The sequence below is a fragment of the Myripristis murdjan genome, chromosome 11, assembly GCF_902150065.1.
Source record: "Myripristis murdjan chromosome 11, fMyrMur1.1, whole genome shotgun sequence".
NCBI lineage: Eukaryota > Metazoa > Chordata > Actinopteri > Holocentriformes > Holocentridae > Myripristis > Myripristis murdjan.
The window spans coordinates 6992197-7009022 of NC_043990.1; the positions used below are offsets into that span (position 1 = coordinate 6992197).

At 41.0% G+C, this 16826-nt stretch overlaps 1 protein-coding gene across 4 annotated transcripts in view; it reads left to right on the top strand.

The window, feature by feature from the left end:
• Positions 1–13488, top strand: part of rxrba (retinoid x receptor, beta a) — a 30113-nt gene extending 16625 nt beyond the window's left edge. For 2 of the 4 annotated variants that reach the window (XM_030064385.1, XM_030064386.1), the window contains 4 exons: positions 1077–1112; positions 4403–4494; positions 5324–5429; positions 6568–13488. In XM_030064385.1, coding sequence (XP_029920245.1) covers positions 1077–1112; positions 4403–4494; positions 5324–5429; positions 6568–6715 — 382 coding nt within the window. In that variant the 3' untranslated portion in view covers positions 6716–13488. The remainder of the gene's footprint in view (positions 1–1076; positions 1113–4402; positions 4495–5323; positions 5430–6567) is intronic. The other 2 variants (XM_030064387.1, XM_030064388.1) reach the window with 1 other exon arrangement.
• The last annotated feature ends 3338 nt before the right edge of the window (positions 13489–16826 follow it).

Genomic DNA, 16826 nt, shown 5'->3' on the forward strand with positions numbered 1-16826 from the left:
CCTCCAGAAAACCAATCAGGTTTAGAGCAAGCTAACTGGGCTCACAGCACATGGCTCCCTGATTTTTCTCTGAAATTTCTTAATTCCTTGTTGCACTGCTCTCTCCTGCAGCTGGCTTCTGTCTCAGCTTGGCAGCAGTGTTTGTTTGAAGCGGTGAGATGATATTAATCAGAGAGAATGTAATGTAAAATCAAACTAGCGAAATACTAAATATACATGAAATATTTAAATATTAAATGTTATTTATGTGTGAAACACATTACTTTAAGTGGGCTGTTGACACAAGGATAATGGCAGCAGTCTCATCAGTTACTTTGTCATATTTTTAATTCTGTATCTTATACCCATAAAATTATGTTTTACCTTAAATTTTCACAGTTTTTGTTCAAAACCGCTATAACCCACATTAACAATTAGTGCAACAGCTTTTCTCTGATCAGAATTGTAATTGTTTCATATTGACAAAAGTTTTCATCTGCACCATTTACTTAACGCTTTTCTGCTATCATGTAATTATCTCACGCAATTTTATATAACCCCTTTCTGCTGGTTGTAATACATCTGGCTGTGTTGCTGCCCTATGTTAAGATACCTCTGCAGCTCCTGATAAACTGGAGTGTATTACCTTAGATCAAGAACAGCTTTTTGTAAATACAAGTAGCATTAATATATTTGTGTTCTTAAGGAGCCAAGATACTCGGCTACATATTTTTTTCTACATGCTGTGCCCATAAATTGATTCCCAAAGGATGAAGAATTTCTTGGCACAGTACCTAGAGAGAATGACAGGCCTATTTCTCATGGGTCCCTGTTATGAATAGCATCAGAATTTGGGTACAAGAGCAAGTCTGAGTACATTTTTAAAGTTTAAGAATCCCCCTGTAAAGTTTTCAGCTGTACCAGTCATTCCAGAAACTAGTTTCTATCTCTAAAAAAAACTGTAGCAAATCTAAAACTAGAGTATGATCTGACCTTAATCTCAACAGCCAAAAGGATTAGAGAACTAGACAGAGCACTGTAATAACAATGTAACTGTGTAATGACATTGTAATAACACATTGTGATTGAATACACAGGGCGCACAATGCCGAGGTTGGGGCCATATTTGACAGGTAATGATGCCACTACACAAACACTCACCCCTCCTCTTGAATCAGCATCAGTACACAAACAACACACAATGCTTAAGGCTAGAGAGACGAATCTCGAAGATGGCCAGATCATTTTATGACTCCTCACTGCTGAAACTTGTCTATGAACACATCACAGAATCTACAGCTGATGCAGCGCTCTCTGCACCTGCGTGAGAGGAAGTAACGCCATACCAGTAAGGGGACAGTAGTGGGGACACTCTGAATCTCTGCTTGTGGAAGAACATTTGTCCACTACATCTAGCTCCCTCATGAAGTAGCTGATTGGCACAAGATCAGCCTTTCTGTTTCTCGTGCGTGATTCGCTTAGGCTGATCAGGCAATCAGATACCTCTCTCTCTCAGGGACAGCCTCCACCATCGATTTTGTGTTTGGTTACTGATGAAGGCTGGAAAGAGCCAAAGGAGCAGGACACATCACAAAAATTTCGAGCAGTTGTCAGTCAGAAATGCGCAGTATTGTGCTAACAAAGGCTGACAGACTGCTTGGGTCCTAAAGGTTGTGGTTTTTCCAAGGTGTTGATATTATCAGTAGAATGTGACTTTATGGTTAGGTGCACAGTTAGGTAGTGCTGAGGTGCCTGAACTTCCTCTTGAGCCTACTCATGTGGTTGCTGGCTTAATTCAAAGATTGATATATGAGGGGGAATGACCACTTGATAACACTGGTAACATACACCCTTGGTATGTCCCAACACTCCAAAAACAGCTCCTCCTTTCCTCTACTACCCGTTCTTTTCCTCTGGGACCTGAAAAACTGCCACCATGCTGCTTGCTGTCCCAGCAGTGGGGGAGATGAGAAGCCACTCCTTAAGTCTCCTTCAGCAGAGGGCACACAGTTATATCGTACCACCATTTTGGGATGAGGGTGACCTCACTGTGATCATCCTCGAATGCCTCAGCATGCACACAGTATCCCGGATACTGGCCTTCATCCCGGTGAAGGTCTTATCCAAGATAAGCTGTTTACATGCATCTGTAATATCCTGCTTTCGTGTCTCCCTGTGACAAGCTTAACGGTGGATATAGTAAGCAGGTGCTTACATGTGCTAACTCAAAGACAAGACACTTGCGTGTTGTGATTACTAGTGGCATTTTAGGGTGTATGTAAATTCAGGCATTTACAAATTTTGAAAAAATATTGCAGGGGAATTACCAGCTCAACATTTTGTATAGCATATCAGGAAATTTACCTGGCTAGCATCGACCCACTACAGGGCTTATTAATAATCCACAGGAGTGGTGGCAGGGCAGGGTGGCGTGTATAAAGACTTTGAGTATGATGTGTTGTAGGCTTGGGCCATGTAAGTGGTGATGGGCCTGCTTTATCAATAGCTAGCCTCACAATACCAGACTTTGTGTTGGGCGATACATGGATATTATCTCAACATTGTGATAAGAGACTAGATATTATAATGTGATATGGTGATGGGGATTTACAGTTTACAGTAAGGGGATGCAGTTTTTTTAACTAATGTTCAAAATACCTGCTGGGTGCTCATATCCAATTACTTAATGATTGTTTATCAAAAATCTCTGGTGCACAAATACCTTATGAAACCAGTAGTCACCTTTTCCAGAATACTTCCTGGTAGGAGAGGAGGGAGGGGAGGAAGGGAGGACAGGTGAAAAGCTTTAGGGTGTGCCTATTCTTTCCCACGCACCCTGTTCCCCAGTATCAAAGTTGATTTTTGTTTACAGAGTCCTTAGATGGGAGTCTAATTGATTACCTAAATATCACGACTTAAAAAGTCTATACATGTTTAAAATCCAGGTATTCAAGGCCTGTTTTTATTTTCTTTGCACATGTCCATTGCATTTGCTTTCCTTCACTACAACTGGACCACATTGTCCTCAACAATCAGTTTGCTGTTGTCTCTTTCTTATTCTGCCCTTTTACTGTTTCAGAACGTTCTATCAACTATGTTCAGTGGGAGATACATTTTTGTTAGATTTATTTTTGTATTTTGGTTGTTAAATTAATCTTAAATTAAACTCCCTGTAGCATTAAAGATGTCTTAAAAATCCTAAAATTGACTTAGTGAAACCTGTACAAACACTGTATGCAACTGCTGTCCATAAATTCAAGAGACAAAAAGATAGTTGCACCAGATGCTATTTATAGATCAGCTGCTGTGCAGGCTACCTTGTTGGTTGTCTTGGATTTTGCTGCAAACAAATTTTGAGACATTAAAGGTTTTACTGTTATAAAAGTAAATGTTCTTGAAGCAGAAGAATGAGAGAATCGGGCATGTCTGTGCTCAGGTGTGTTATGAAAGGTGTAACCTATGTTTGCTGTTCACGTACATCTTCTGGGTTTATTGCACATGTAACAAAGAACATGTGAGTGAATTTAAAATGCACTGGTAAGTTATAGAATGGCTTGGGTAAAGTCTTTAATAAGAAGGGAGACTGCATTGTCCATCCTATTGATTGCTTTTGTGATGTTTGGGTTTGTTGCTTTTACCCCCTGCAGTGTTTGACAGCTAGAACAAGCAGCTGTTGGTTACTTGTAATTATTGAGAGTTTAGGCTTATTCTACCATTGCATCATTTCTGTAGCTGAAAACGGCAAAAATATGTGAGTGTGTGTAAATTGTGTGTGTGGCGATCAAGTTATGCTCTGTCCTAGGTGTCTGACCCCCCCTGGGAGTTGTTGGGAGACAGGGAGACAAAAATAATGGGAGAGAGAGAAGTTGTAGAAGTGGAAGACTGAGGCTAGGGCATGAAACTTAACTTTTCGCTCTCTTACAGTACTACATTGTAGATTTTCAAATTTTTCGCTGTTTTGCCAGCACAACTGCTCATAAACATAGGAAATACTCTGTGTTTGATGGTTGCTTGACTGCTTAAGTGGTTACTAGAATAGCAAATGACATACAAAACCATCCACAACCAAGATTTACCAAAATGCATGGCTGATGGTGATTTGCCATCCTAGATAGATTAATCAGTTTACACCAGTTGTTAAGGCAAGCCCAAACTAGTTTGTATATTAAGGCATTACTATGACAAGTAACCATGCATAATGTGATTATTGAGTCTGCTCCTCCTCTCTTTCTTCCTCTCCTCTCTCGCTCTGCTTTTCTCTTTTGATCCTTCACTTGATGATCCGCTAACCCTCTCTTTCCTCTTCTCCCTTCCTTGCCTCTGCTACCCCTTCGCCCCTCTGTTCTGTCCTCCTCCTTTTGCCTTCTATTGGTGTGCCTCCTGTATCTCTCCTCTCCTCCTCCCTGCCTTCATCCCTGTGCAGGGTTCTGACAGAGTTGGTAAGCAAGATGAGAGACATGCAGATGGACAAGACAGAGCTGGGCTGCCTTCGAGCCATCATCCTCTTCAACCCAGGTACACACACATATACACAGCAAGGTATGGCAGGCCCGTAGGTAAGGTTTATGCAGCCTCAAGTATACCTGTAGAAAAGACTTTTTAAGGACCTTTTTTCTTTTCATCATATCTAGATACAGTGTCTCAGCTTCATGTCTCTCAATCAGCAGCGTCAACTCAGTGGGACTAAATGATAATACCCTAGAAAATGAGCACAAATTTAAAGTAAGAAGTGTATGGTTTTATTAACAGTTGGACCAGCATTTTATCACCATGTGGATCAGTCTTGACTCCAGATGTAGCCCCAAGCAGGCGGTGCCATACTCAGATTAAGTTCATTAGAATTACAGTTCCAAATCATTAATTTTTCTCAGAAGCTGCCAGAGAACAAGGAGTTGTTGAAAATGTGGATAAGGAGATGTCAACATTTTTGTTTAATTTGTTTTAAAGAAATACATAAAGCACAAAAAGTTCCTCTCAGATGTGTGGAAAACACTGATAAGTGAATTTGAGGTTTTCCAAGTCTTGAGAAGTTTGAGTTACTCAGCTCTCAGAGGCATGGAAAAATATCATGCAGGCCTGAAGTACATGTGATTACATGTTTTTGGTAGCTGTTGACCCACCCGTTCTTGCCGTTTCATACATTGTTGTATTTGTTGTTGTGAAGAGGAAGTTAGCGAGTGATATAGTGGGAGACCTGGCCATACTGCGTCACTGCTGTAGGATGGCTTTAGGTTGTTCATTAGCAGTCAAGAAATGCTTGGCAAAAATGAGTAAAGTTAGAAATTTAGAACATGTATGGATCCTTTACTTAGTTGGTATAAATGTCCTTTGCCTGTGTCCACAGATGCCAAGGGCTTGTCCAGCCCCAGCGAGGTGGAGCTACTCAGAGAGCGGGTGTACGCCTCTCTGGAGGCTTACTGCAAACAGAGATACCCTGACCAGCAGGGCAGGTATGCTATGACACACATGGGGCATGGTCACCTTGACAGAGATCCAAACCATATGCTAATCACTATCTGAAAAATCATCTAATTTAAAATAACGTGCACATATTCCTAAAAACAACTAGTCATAAACTTATTAAAATTATGGTTGTCTGGTTTCTTCAAGGGATTTTTGGGAGTTTTTTTTTTTTTTTTTTTTTAAGCACTGCTTCCACTTACAGCACCTGTCATAGCGTTGAGAGGAAGAGGCCTTATCAGAATCAGAGCAGCAATTTGACAATTTGAATACCTTGATGATAGGAATTCATTAAAGCATTTAGGTATCACCACAATTAATTTGCATTTGCACGTAATTTTAGTCAAAGAGTGAAACTTTTAAAACCTTGAAGCAAACCATCAGGTCATCAAAGACTGGATCTGATGTGATGGTTTTCTCAAGGAATGTACAGGTATATAACACAGATGGATGCGAAAAATAGTCTCTCGTAATATTAAAGGTAAACTTCACCATTCGATGATCTTTTTCATGTGCCACTCCCTTTCATCCTGCCTCATCTACTTATACCTCGGTTATTTAGATCCCAGAATGCCCTTTGACCACCCCCAGAGAGGGGTTTGAGACCATGTTGTTTTCAATCAGAGGCAGGTGTAAAGGTTCATAAATGTTCATCCACAGGATAACCATTATAAAAGTTACCCACAGGAATACAAAAATTGCACCAGAAAACAACAAAATGGAGCCAGAACTGCAGGGCTCATGACCAGTAGGTGATTTGCAACAGTATTTTATGGTGGATTATTTTTTAATTATCCCTCAGTGTCTCAGGAATGGGAAGACTTCATTTCCAACTCTGCTGTTGATAAGTTCTGCTCTGTGTGTGGCACAGACCACATTTCAAAATAAGAGTCATGTCATGTCCTAACAAACCAAATACATTGCTTGACTGTGTTGACTTGACTTTGTTCTTGTGTATTCAGATTTGCATGTTTGGTTTCTATCATGTTGAGGCTGTTGGGCAGTACTCCATAACAACACACTGGGCCACACATGGTGCAGTGACAAATACAGACTTTATTATCTCATTATGTAGATACTTTTGGGTATAAAACTGTTCTCCTGTTCATCTTTCCCTCCACTCTCCAGGTTTGCCAAGCTCCTCCTCCGGCTCCCAGCACTACGCTCCATTGGTCTGAAGTGCCTGGAGCACCTGTTCTTCTTCAAGCTGATTGGTGACACACCCATCGACACCTTCCTGATGGAGATGCTGGAGGCGCCTCACCAGCTCACCTAGACGAGCCAAGGTGCAGTCCGGTCAGGATGTGATGCACAACAGGATTACCAACACGCCACCCCGTGTTGTATTGTCGGCTCTTCTCCTGGAGCTTCACTTACTGCAGCACCTGCTGGTTCAAATGTACCAGCTCTCACACTTACATGTACACAGACACACACACACGCCAACACAAACAGTTGTTGTCATGTTTTAATCCGTTACACACATGCACAGACTATTACACACAGATCTTTCACACATGCATACACAACACACACACACACACACACACACACACACACACTCACACACACACACACACAGTACAACTAAGCTCAGATCTTGCGGCTCCGATAGACCGTATGCTGTCTAATACACCCCCCCACACACACATACACGCACACACACACAGACTTACACTCTTTTCCCTTGCGTAGTTTTCCACCATAGGGGTTAAGACTCATGAAAATATATCCCGTTTTTATCGCACATATACAGTAAATGTCTTAATTTTATTATAAATTAGCCTTGAGTTTCCACATCTTCATCTCACAGTGGTTTTTGCTTCTGCAATAACTGGTATAGTTCCCATGTTTTCACTTGGGTTCCATAGTTACACCACTAGCTACATCTCTGTATATTATAGCCGTCACCAGCCGGTTAGTTATTCATGTATGGTTTTAGCTTAACATCAGGTGCGTAGCATTTCAATCAACTGTCAACCATCAAGCAATTTCAATTCTTATTGGTCAGGAGGTGTCCTATAAAAGGATAGTCAGACACGCCCTCCCAGTGAGTTCATCCAGTCCCATAAACCTTTTAATATTTTATGCTTTTTTGAATATTCATGCTGAAACTTGTTTGAGTTTCTATTTTGAAGTACTGTACTCATGAAATGAGAGCTTTTTTCCAAGGCATTGAAATCCAGGAAAAGGGGGCTGTGGGCACTTTGTTGAACAAACAAACTTTGTCCCTCCCACCCCACCCTGATGCGCACAGCAGGCTTTGTAAGACAAGAGGAATGACTTGAATTGTATTTTTTTTTTTTCCTTTTTCAGTTGGCCTACCCAGTCCAAAATGGTTACCATTCTGGACATCTTGAGGCTTGCATGAAGTACAGCTTTGTGTGAGATGAAAAAGTATTTTTTTTTCTTTTACTATCCCGCCCCCAAGCCCACCCCACTTTGCTGGTGGTCATTTATGCACTTTTTGTGAGTTGTAACTGTGTAAATTTTCCTGTCTATTAAAAATGACCATTTGTTCTTAGACGACTAGGATGACCTTGAAGGTACTACGTGTAGGGTTTTCTTGTTAATGCAATGAATTACGGCCTAATGGTCAGAGAGACCATAGTGTAAAGAGATTGTGCGAGGATTGCTTCCCCCCATGCCCCTCCAAACCCACGACTACAAGAGCCAACCCTACAAAAGAGTTCTGTTTTAAAGATGCTCAACTCAAACCAGTTTCTGAGGTACTGTTCTGTATCACTGACACTGCACCCTGACCTCCATGTAATGTGGGGCATGTGAAAGTATGATTTCTGCCTGTGGGAATGGTGCACCAAAAAAATATCCTTACCTGTGGATTGGGAATTACAAAAGCAGCAGAGATGGGAAAAATATGGACCAACAGAACTGATCGGGCAGTGGAAATATGAACATTAAACTTAAAAAGAGTGTCTGCTGCTATTTAATGTTCAACATCAAGATGTAAGATGTCACGTTTATTAAAATGATGTTGCTCCTCATATTATTCAAGTTAATTATGAATTTAAGTTCACAATAATTCGGATTACCATTGTGGCCATACCTGCACAACTTTCTAGTATCCTTATGACTTTGTAAGCATCTTCTGCCAATCGGACGCAACCTTTAACACTGATCATTGTCTGTGTCAGTGGATTATTAAACAAAGCATCTAAGTTTGAATTACAAATCAGCTATCGTGTGCCCTTTAAATAATGAAACGGAGAGCATATTTAATGAAAATCCTACACATACTACCTGCATCCTTTGTATTTTTAATCAGTGTGTATCGGTTCAGTGCTTGCAACCTCTGTACAGTTAACGTTTTGAATCAGTGTAAATAATACAAAAAAACATTTTCAGGAGTCATGCAGGCACGGCAGGTAACATGATTAGCGACGATTAGAGTGAGGCAGACTTGCTCTTTGCAGGCAGGGTGAAATGGCCTGTTAACACATAACTTATGTTATGCAAGGATATCAGGTAGCGCATGTGAAACATGTTCACAATGGAGTAGACACAAACTATTTAGTTCCAGCAAATTCGAAAGCCCTATTTATTGTTGCATCACCATTAGATGTGTCTCTTGCGTAATGGCATCATCATGAAATTGTCATTGAGCCCAGGGCCTGAACCACACCTCGTCTCTTTTGAGGCAACCTCCGCCAATATTTTCTGTTATTTTATTTTATTTTTTTTTGGTAACTGGATGGCTTGATTTAATGACAATGGCACTTGTCATTTACTGTGATTGGAACGTCTGGTCACCTGACTTTGAGCGTTGCGCTGAAAACAGTCAAATGCAGCTACAACATGACCATGACATTTAATGCAAAATATCATTAAAACATTTACACACGCTCAAGGGTGAGTAATACTGGGGTACATATAGAGAGTGACCACCATTTTTGTCAGAAAAGTATTTAAAGGAGTGTTCTGAAGTATATTTACGCTTTACATTAGTCACCACTTTTAACAGGATTTAGAAACATTATACATTTTTCAGTATCATTTTATGGGGAAGGGGTAAAATTGTACTGTACCAGGTGCTAAATAACTAATGTGGTCTTTTAGTTCAAGACGTGCACATTTACACCAATGCAAACACATAGCCGAGAGTATGCAAGTACGTATGCAGACACATCAAACAGCCATTCTACAGTCTTTGAACCTGGAGTCTGCATAGGACATAGATATTCTTCTGAGGCTTTTTTCTTGGTCATTTATTTTTTTGACCCTTGACTTTCATTGCAGACTGCCAGGATGAAATATAAGCATCAGCCAAATGCCTCTAACACTTGGCTGTGGCAGGCAGGTCGATCTACTTTACCAGACACTGTGGCAGGCCTCCATCCACACTGTTTTCTGGTTTTAAAAGGAATTTAGCTGGTAAAACAATGACAGTGGCTGTTGAGTTTGATCAGTAGATGGGAAATTGAGCTTTCTGCCCTACCTACAATCTAAGTTCTTGTCAGAGAGAATCCTTGGCCCTCCCCATGTGATGTGGATTTTGAGGCCAGCAGTTAAATGACCTGTAAGACAGGTGGTTCCTTTAACAAGCCAATAAGTTGATTAGTGGATACACAGCGCCAAATCAACAAACTAGAGACAGATGTTTGTTAATTTCCTACAACTGGAGGAAAGTTGGCCATTGTTTCATTTCCTTTCTTGTTAATATGGGAATGCTAGCTGCAGCTGACGTTTTGGGTGAGAACATGATTTTGCCCATCACCTGCTAGCATCTCTTTATGTTTAGCCTATGGCTACAACTCACTTACGGCTTCAGTTAGTTCAGATCAGCCATCAGACAGTAGCAAACAAATGTGCTAATTGTCTGAATGCGGTGAAAGTGTTGAGACCTTATCTGAGAGAAAAAGGTGTAACGCATGTACACAGGGCCTTTCTTGGTCACTCAGCATGGAGACTTGTGGTCAGGTCAGGTCAGCCTTCCCAGCTTTTTTCCTTCTTTTTTCAGCACATCTAGAACAAAGTTCAGCTCCCTTTTGAAAGAAAACTAGGCTGTGGAATGAAATTCATGAGTGCAACTCACGAAGTCACTGTGTAAAGTTTTTTAATACCTTATGGAGTACGCTGACTGTTGGCTCTTTGTACCTCCTTCTTGTGAATAATCTTGTTCCATGTTAGGTTGACAGCTTCGCATCTTTTTCTGAAAGTTTTTATTAGACCTTCCACTGTTGAATGTGAAAGCCTGCCGCCACTGCATCATGTTTATAGCTAGGGATGGGAAATGATTACACCACTTACCAGTTAGTTATTGAATGATTCACTAGTTGACAATAGAATATTAATAAGTTCATCTACACACGCAGAATTCAGACCAAATTCTACATTTCAGTGATTGATTAATATAAATGAAAATATCCATGTTTGGCTTTATCTGTATTACATCTTCTATTTAAAAAATCATCCATCACATGGGTCATCCTGTACAGTTGATACTTGGATTAAATAGTTGTCCTTCATACAGTAAAAGCTGTCAGTCCATTGTTTCCATGTGTGTATTTTTTAGGCTAGTCTGTTGCATAAGAATAACTGGTAGTGAAAAGATTTGGAATTCCCATCCCTGTGTATAACAGTTATGCTTTTAAGTTTTGCTATGCTGTTCCTATATTCTTTTTAAAATAAATTTGCTGTGAGCTTAGGTCATTTACAGCATGATAAAGCGACACAGTTGAAGAAAAAGAAAAAAAAATACAGTTTTGTATGCTGAGCTACACGAAGCTTTTCTTGGCGTTTTCTGGTTTTGCTGGCCAGGCAGACTGTTTAAGCAGAGGAAGATTGTTGAATATGGTTAGTTTGGTTGTTTTTGTTTCTGTTTTTTTCTCAGCTTTTGTTGTAGCGTATGTTTGTCCGCTTGTACTTATATGCACATGTATATGAATTCCGTCTACAGCTAAGCGAAGTGTCTTTGGCAGATCGTGTAGGCTTGGCTCTGTTGTGCTGATCCTTTCACTGATCATCACAACAGTTAAAGGACGCATGAAGGAATGGGATTAAGGTTAAAGGTGTTATTAACTGCCTTGTTGACCTGATGCTTTATGAGCATAACCTATCCTCCTCCCTTCCTTTTACCTTGCCCCGTCTCCCAATTCTTCACTGCTTTACTATGAATTTAGCATACGCTTATTCACTTAACCCTTGTGGGCTGAAAACTATTGGCCTTTGCATTTGAATGGGCTTGTATAATAAACCTATGGTTCTCAGACCATTTGAAAAGGATGTGAAACTTTTTGTGGGAAAGGGGTTAGAGAGCTGTAAGGCAGGGATTCAATGCAGTGTGTCCCTATATGCTTACTTTACTTGATGGCAGAGCGGCGATGATCTTGGTCGCCATGGGAGACCAGTGGATCGGCGTCGCGCCGCCCAAAGATGCGTGTCGTTGCAACTGTGTGCACTCAAGGCAGACACATGCTGTGACCTTCTTTTGACTGTAGCAGTATTGTTGTCGCCATCTTTGTTACTTTTTGAAATCACTCGCTTTTTGAAAATAAATAATATGCTTTTTTGAAACGGATCGAAGGCTGTGACTGATGCAATAATCATCGTGTATGGATTAGATAACAGGGGTGCGTCTTTGCCCATTGACACGGGCCCCCTGGAGCAAAGGTCCATTCCATCATGACCAACGAGGTGCATAGTGCGCTGTGCAGCCTTGAAACCACCACCCTTACTAGTTTATTTGTATCACTGCCAAACTATTTGCAGATGTGGCCGTTTTTAAATGCAGGGCAACTCATCATGACTCCCCAGAGCGTGTTTGTCATGTATGTTCTTCACACTAAAGAGTGTGTACTAACCTAGGCCTGTGTAATGCATACTAAAGAGGGGCCCAAATAGGAACGGAATGACAGCTCGTGTGGAGAGGGGAGGACTGGTCCTAGGTGTGAGAAGCGGACCAGTGTGTGGCCCCCTCTTGGGTGCTTAAGCTGTGCATTGGTGCTTTTTATAGGGTCCCCGGCCCAGAAGTTCTGCTTTGGGTTCCAAGAGACAGGGAAGTAAATGAATGAATGATGGCAGATAAGGAATGGTTTGACTGGGCTATCCTAGCCTCTTAGACCTGCTCTTTTTCTATCGCAATTGGTTGTTGTTGTTTTTTTTGTTTTTTGTTTTTGTTTTTTTTTTTTTGCGTCTGGGTCCATTGCAAACTGTTGTGTGTTTACTTTGTTAGAATCATGTATGGCTGTAGCTGGACACTGCCAGCGTTTAAAAAAAAATACAAAAAAAAACAACAAAAAAAACGAACGAACAAAAAAAAAAAAAAAACGTCAGCATCGGTGTTAGATTATGAGGGAAAACCCGTGGCTACTTTGTTGGAAATAAAATGCAGAGTTTGCTAGACTTTACAGGTTTGGCTTAGATGCCACACCTCGGAGCAGTATCCGGTTACATGGCATGAACTTGATGGGAGGGGCCAACTAAACATGGTAGACCTTCTCTTCTTAAGGAAGACGGGGGGCTGTCGGTGTTCAAGGTTGGAGGAATTGCCAAGGGTGGGTTAGAGAGAGAGAACGAGAGGAGGGAGGAAAAGGAGGGCAGGTTCGGGACTTCAGAGAACTCAGATCAGGTGTTAATTTGTTGATAGAGAAGAAAAACAGAAAAAAGCTATTTTCCAGTAGATCTAGACTCTTCCTTAATCGTTTACTCTTCACCTAAAAAGAAAAAGAAATTCACACACTGTTTCTTTGTCTTGTGTTTCCTACATCTCCCTGTCCTCTGACTATGCTATCCATATTCATATTTTGTTTATTACCAAGTATTAAACAAATACAAGAACTGTAATATCAGAATGGGATCTGTCACTCTATTTTATTTTATTCTTAATTTTTCTCTCTCCTTATCTTTTCGTCTGTTCTTTGTCCTGTTTGTATCCTACTCCATCATACATGTGGAGCTGATTGACTATTTTGTGTGCTTCGGGGAATGAAAGAAGAAAAAAAATGAATAATGATTTTTTTTTCAGTCATTAATTCTGATTCTTGTTTCTGTTTGTTGTATCATGTCTGAGTAAAGGTTTTAATACTGTAACCTAACTGTTTTTTACTCATTATTTCAAAAGGAAGTCATAATTGCAGCATTTTTGGAAACAGTACTACCACATTTATCAAAAATATTTCATGTTTTCAGAATTTCAGTGAACATTTTGAAATTTTTAGGTTATATATTCATATGGGAATGAAAAAATGCACTTATAGTTGCAATCATTACACTCCTCAGAACACTATCAGTAGGTTGAAAATCACCACAGTGTGGTCATTTCCCTTAGGCCCCATATTAAACACCAGCACCCTGTCTGTGAAGTGGGACGTCCTAAAATGGCTCGGCTCTCCTTCCCCTCCCTCCCCCCCGTGCCATGGATGGTATGTTCCTCAGTCCAGCAGGACCCCAGGGCCCCGAGTGACCGCTGGCACCACACTTCCACATTTCAGCCTCTAGAGGGAGCACCGACCTCTCGTCCTCCACGTCAAAGGTTCAAGAGCCATGTTCCCCCGTCGCTCCACCCATCCCCAGAGCTGCTCAGTAGGGGGTGAAGCCGCTCTTCATCGCTTCCCTGCCCACTTTTCTGACCTTAGCCAATAAGGACTGACAACAGGCCACATTTATAGGTATAGTCACCCCACCCTATGCAGCTCTATATTTTCTGCCACAGCATCAAATACCTCTCTGGGAGGGCTGGAGTTTATGTGTATTCCTGTATAGTTAATGTCTGTGTAGGAAGGGCAGTCTCTCTCTCTCTCTGTCTCCCCCACTCTCTCTCTCTCTTACTGTCTCTCTCTGTGGTGTTTTCTCTACATCTCTCCTCCCACCTCCTTCAGTCTGTCTCCTCCCTCATTTCAGACTGACTGTCCTTCTCAGTTCTCACAGTCAGGGAGCTCTTCCTGGCCCACAGCAGCAACATTATAAAATCTCTTTACAAGGATTTGCATAACCAACTTTGCACAGCAACTGGGGTCTGAAAATGGTACAAGAACTTAAATCACAGAGTATGCTCGCTTTATGTACACCAAAGTTTATTTTAGGCTATATTTAAAACCTATAATGCAAGTATTTTTCATTCTGCTGACCCAGAGTATTACATCAACATAAGAAAAAAACTATACCGAGGTACAGAAGTCAATGTCGTTTTCACACGTTATTTTATTGATATTAATTGGGGTAAATTGTGGACCTGCATCTGCTTAGTCTCCAACTGCAAGAAATAGTGGTGCATTTTAACACTAGAAATGAAGTTTCTGCAGAAATCAGTGTTCCAAGACTTTCAAGGCCATGCAAGGATACAGTAGTTAAAATTAATGGTCACTTCCTCTTAGGCCATCAGAGTCTTTAAATATTTGTGGTTTTAATAATACTGATCCCAATCTCAGGTGGAGGAAGTCTAAAGCAGAAAACAATGAAAACTAGGAGGTTAGTATGTTAATATCGAGGATGGATTTTTTCTAAACTAAGACAAATGAGATGAAGGTGAAGCGTCACTTTTCCAGTTACAGACTTCAGTTGTGTGCCAAGTGTGCCACTGTGGAAGGTGGTCCTGTAATACCAGCGGCTGCCAGCGGAGGGAGCACACACAATGACCCCTCTGTTCCGAATCACGAAGCACAGTGAAGCCATGTCAGCAGCACTGTATTTAGATAAGACCCCGTAACCTCTCCTCTTGGACTGGTGGATGCTGTTGTAAGATGCACATTTCATTTTGCAACTCATTTCATCTGAATCTGGTATTTTCAGAAATGTAAAAAATGAATCCCAAAATGAGATTTCCATCAATTTTGAGTTGTGCTATTGTGTTTGCACATCTCTTTGCTCTGAAATAATGTTTCTTCTTTACCTGTCCCAAGCTTATTGAACATCTTATCTTTTAAACCAGCCTTAATCTTTTTCCTCGCTGTCTTTCTGCTTCTCACTTTTTCTCTTTCTTGGTGTCTTTCTTTGCCTGTTTTCTCTTCTCCTCCCACCCTTGGTCTTCAGCCTCTTCTTCCTTGTTCTCTACCTGTCTGTCTGTCACTCACTCTTACTCCCTCCATCCTGTCTCTCAACCTTTCATGCTCTCGCTCTGTCCTGTTCTTCCCCTCCTCTCTCCTCAGTCTTCCTCTGGCTCTCCTCTCTCTCCTTCCCTCCCTCCTGTTTCTCGCCCCTCTCTCGCTCCTCTGTGCATGAGGCTAGCCTCTGCATAAAGACACCTTTATGCTGAGGGTCAAATTCCTCTCAATTTCTGCCTCAGAAAATGTTCACTTTCACTAGGTTAGTGTTATTGCTGAGTACTGAAAAAACGAGGTGTGTTTGAAGTCTTTTGCCAGCAGTTATTTGGTTGGTCCTGTGTGGTAGAAATGCCCCACACATTGCATTCATACACACACACAAACACCTGAGGAAGACAGGACTTTATTGAACTTGTGTACTCTCTGGACGGAGCAAACACCCTAGGGCAGGGCAAGATGTCAGGTGTGTTTGCTGCTCTCTGAGATTTTCTGCTCCCGTCGGGCAGACCTGTGCTTAAAAAATAAACGCTGTAGAGTCCTTTGAACTTTGAGATCATAGAAATACAACTGTGAGACAATCCACAGAGCCATGCAAAAAAAAAAAATGCATTTGCAATAACCTTACAACTTGGATCCCTGGATTCAAGAGATTTAACTCAACCTCAGGCGCAAGATTTTGAACTTGCAGCTCTAATTTTATGCGCATTTTCGCATTAATATCGTGGGCACATTAAGTCGCTTTCAAGTTTTCATTCTTACCCCTGTTTCTTATCTGGAGCTCAGGTTTCAAGATTCTGGGCAGAACAGAGGCAAATACTTGTCTCTAGTCATCTAACATCCAAGCCAGGTTTCTATTTAGGTGCTCTACCTTATTTTAATGGTGCACAGGGTAATTACATCAGATCAGATCCTGTGTACTGTTTAATGCAATGCAGTAGTCCACATACCTCTGTTTGATTGCATTAAGATCTTACAGTAACATGTTTGCCTATTACAGGTTTAGACAGTGTGATGGTGGCTGGTGTTCTCACAATCATTTATGACTGGACAGCCTGTGTGTCCTCTATAATAGCCAGATAATAGATTTGTACCAGCACATATGAAAACCACATCAGCAGTGGGACAAGCTTCATTTTATAAGAACTACAGCTGGACATTGACAGTGGATCTTGTTCCCTGTTTGTCTCGTTTGTTACTTTACACTATTAACAGTTGAATTAACAATTGATAATATTGTGATTGAGTTTATTTTATTGGACTGACATTAACACTGACAGGATCAGGGATATGCCGGGTCCAGCAAATATATGCTTTCCTATAGAGTGAAATGCTTTAGATGAAAGCTCCTATGAAATGGCAGAAGTTAACACTATCACTTTAGCACTTTTA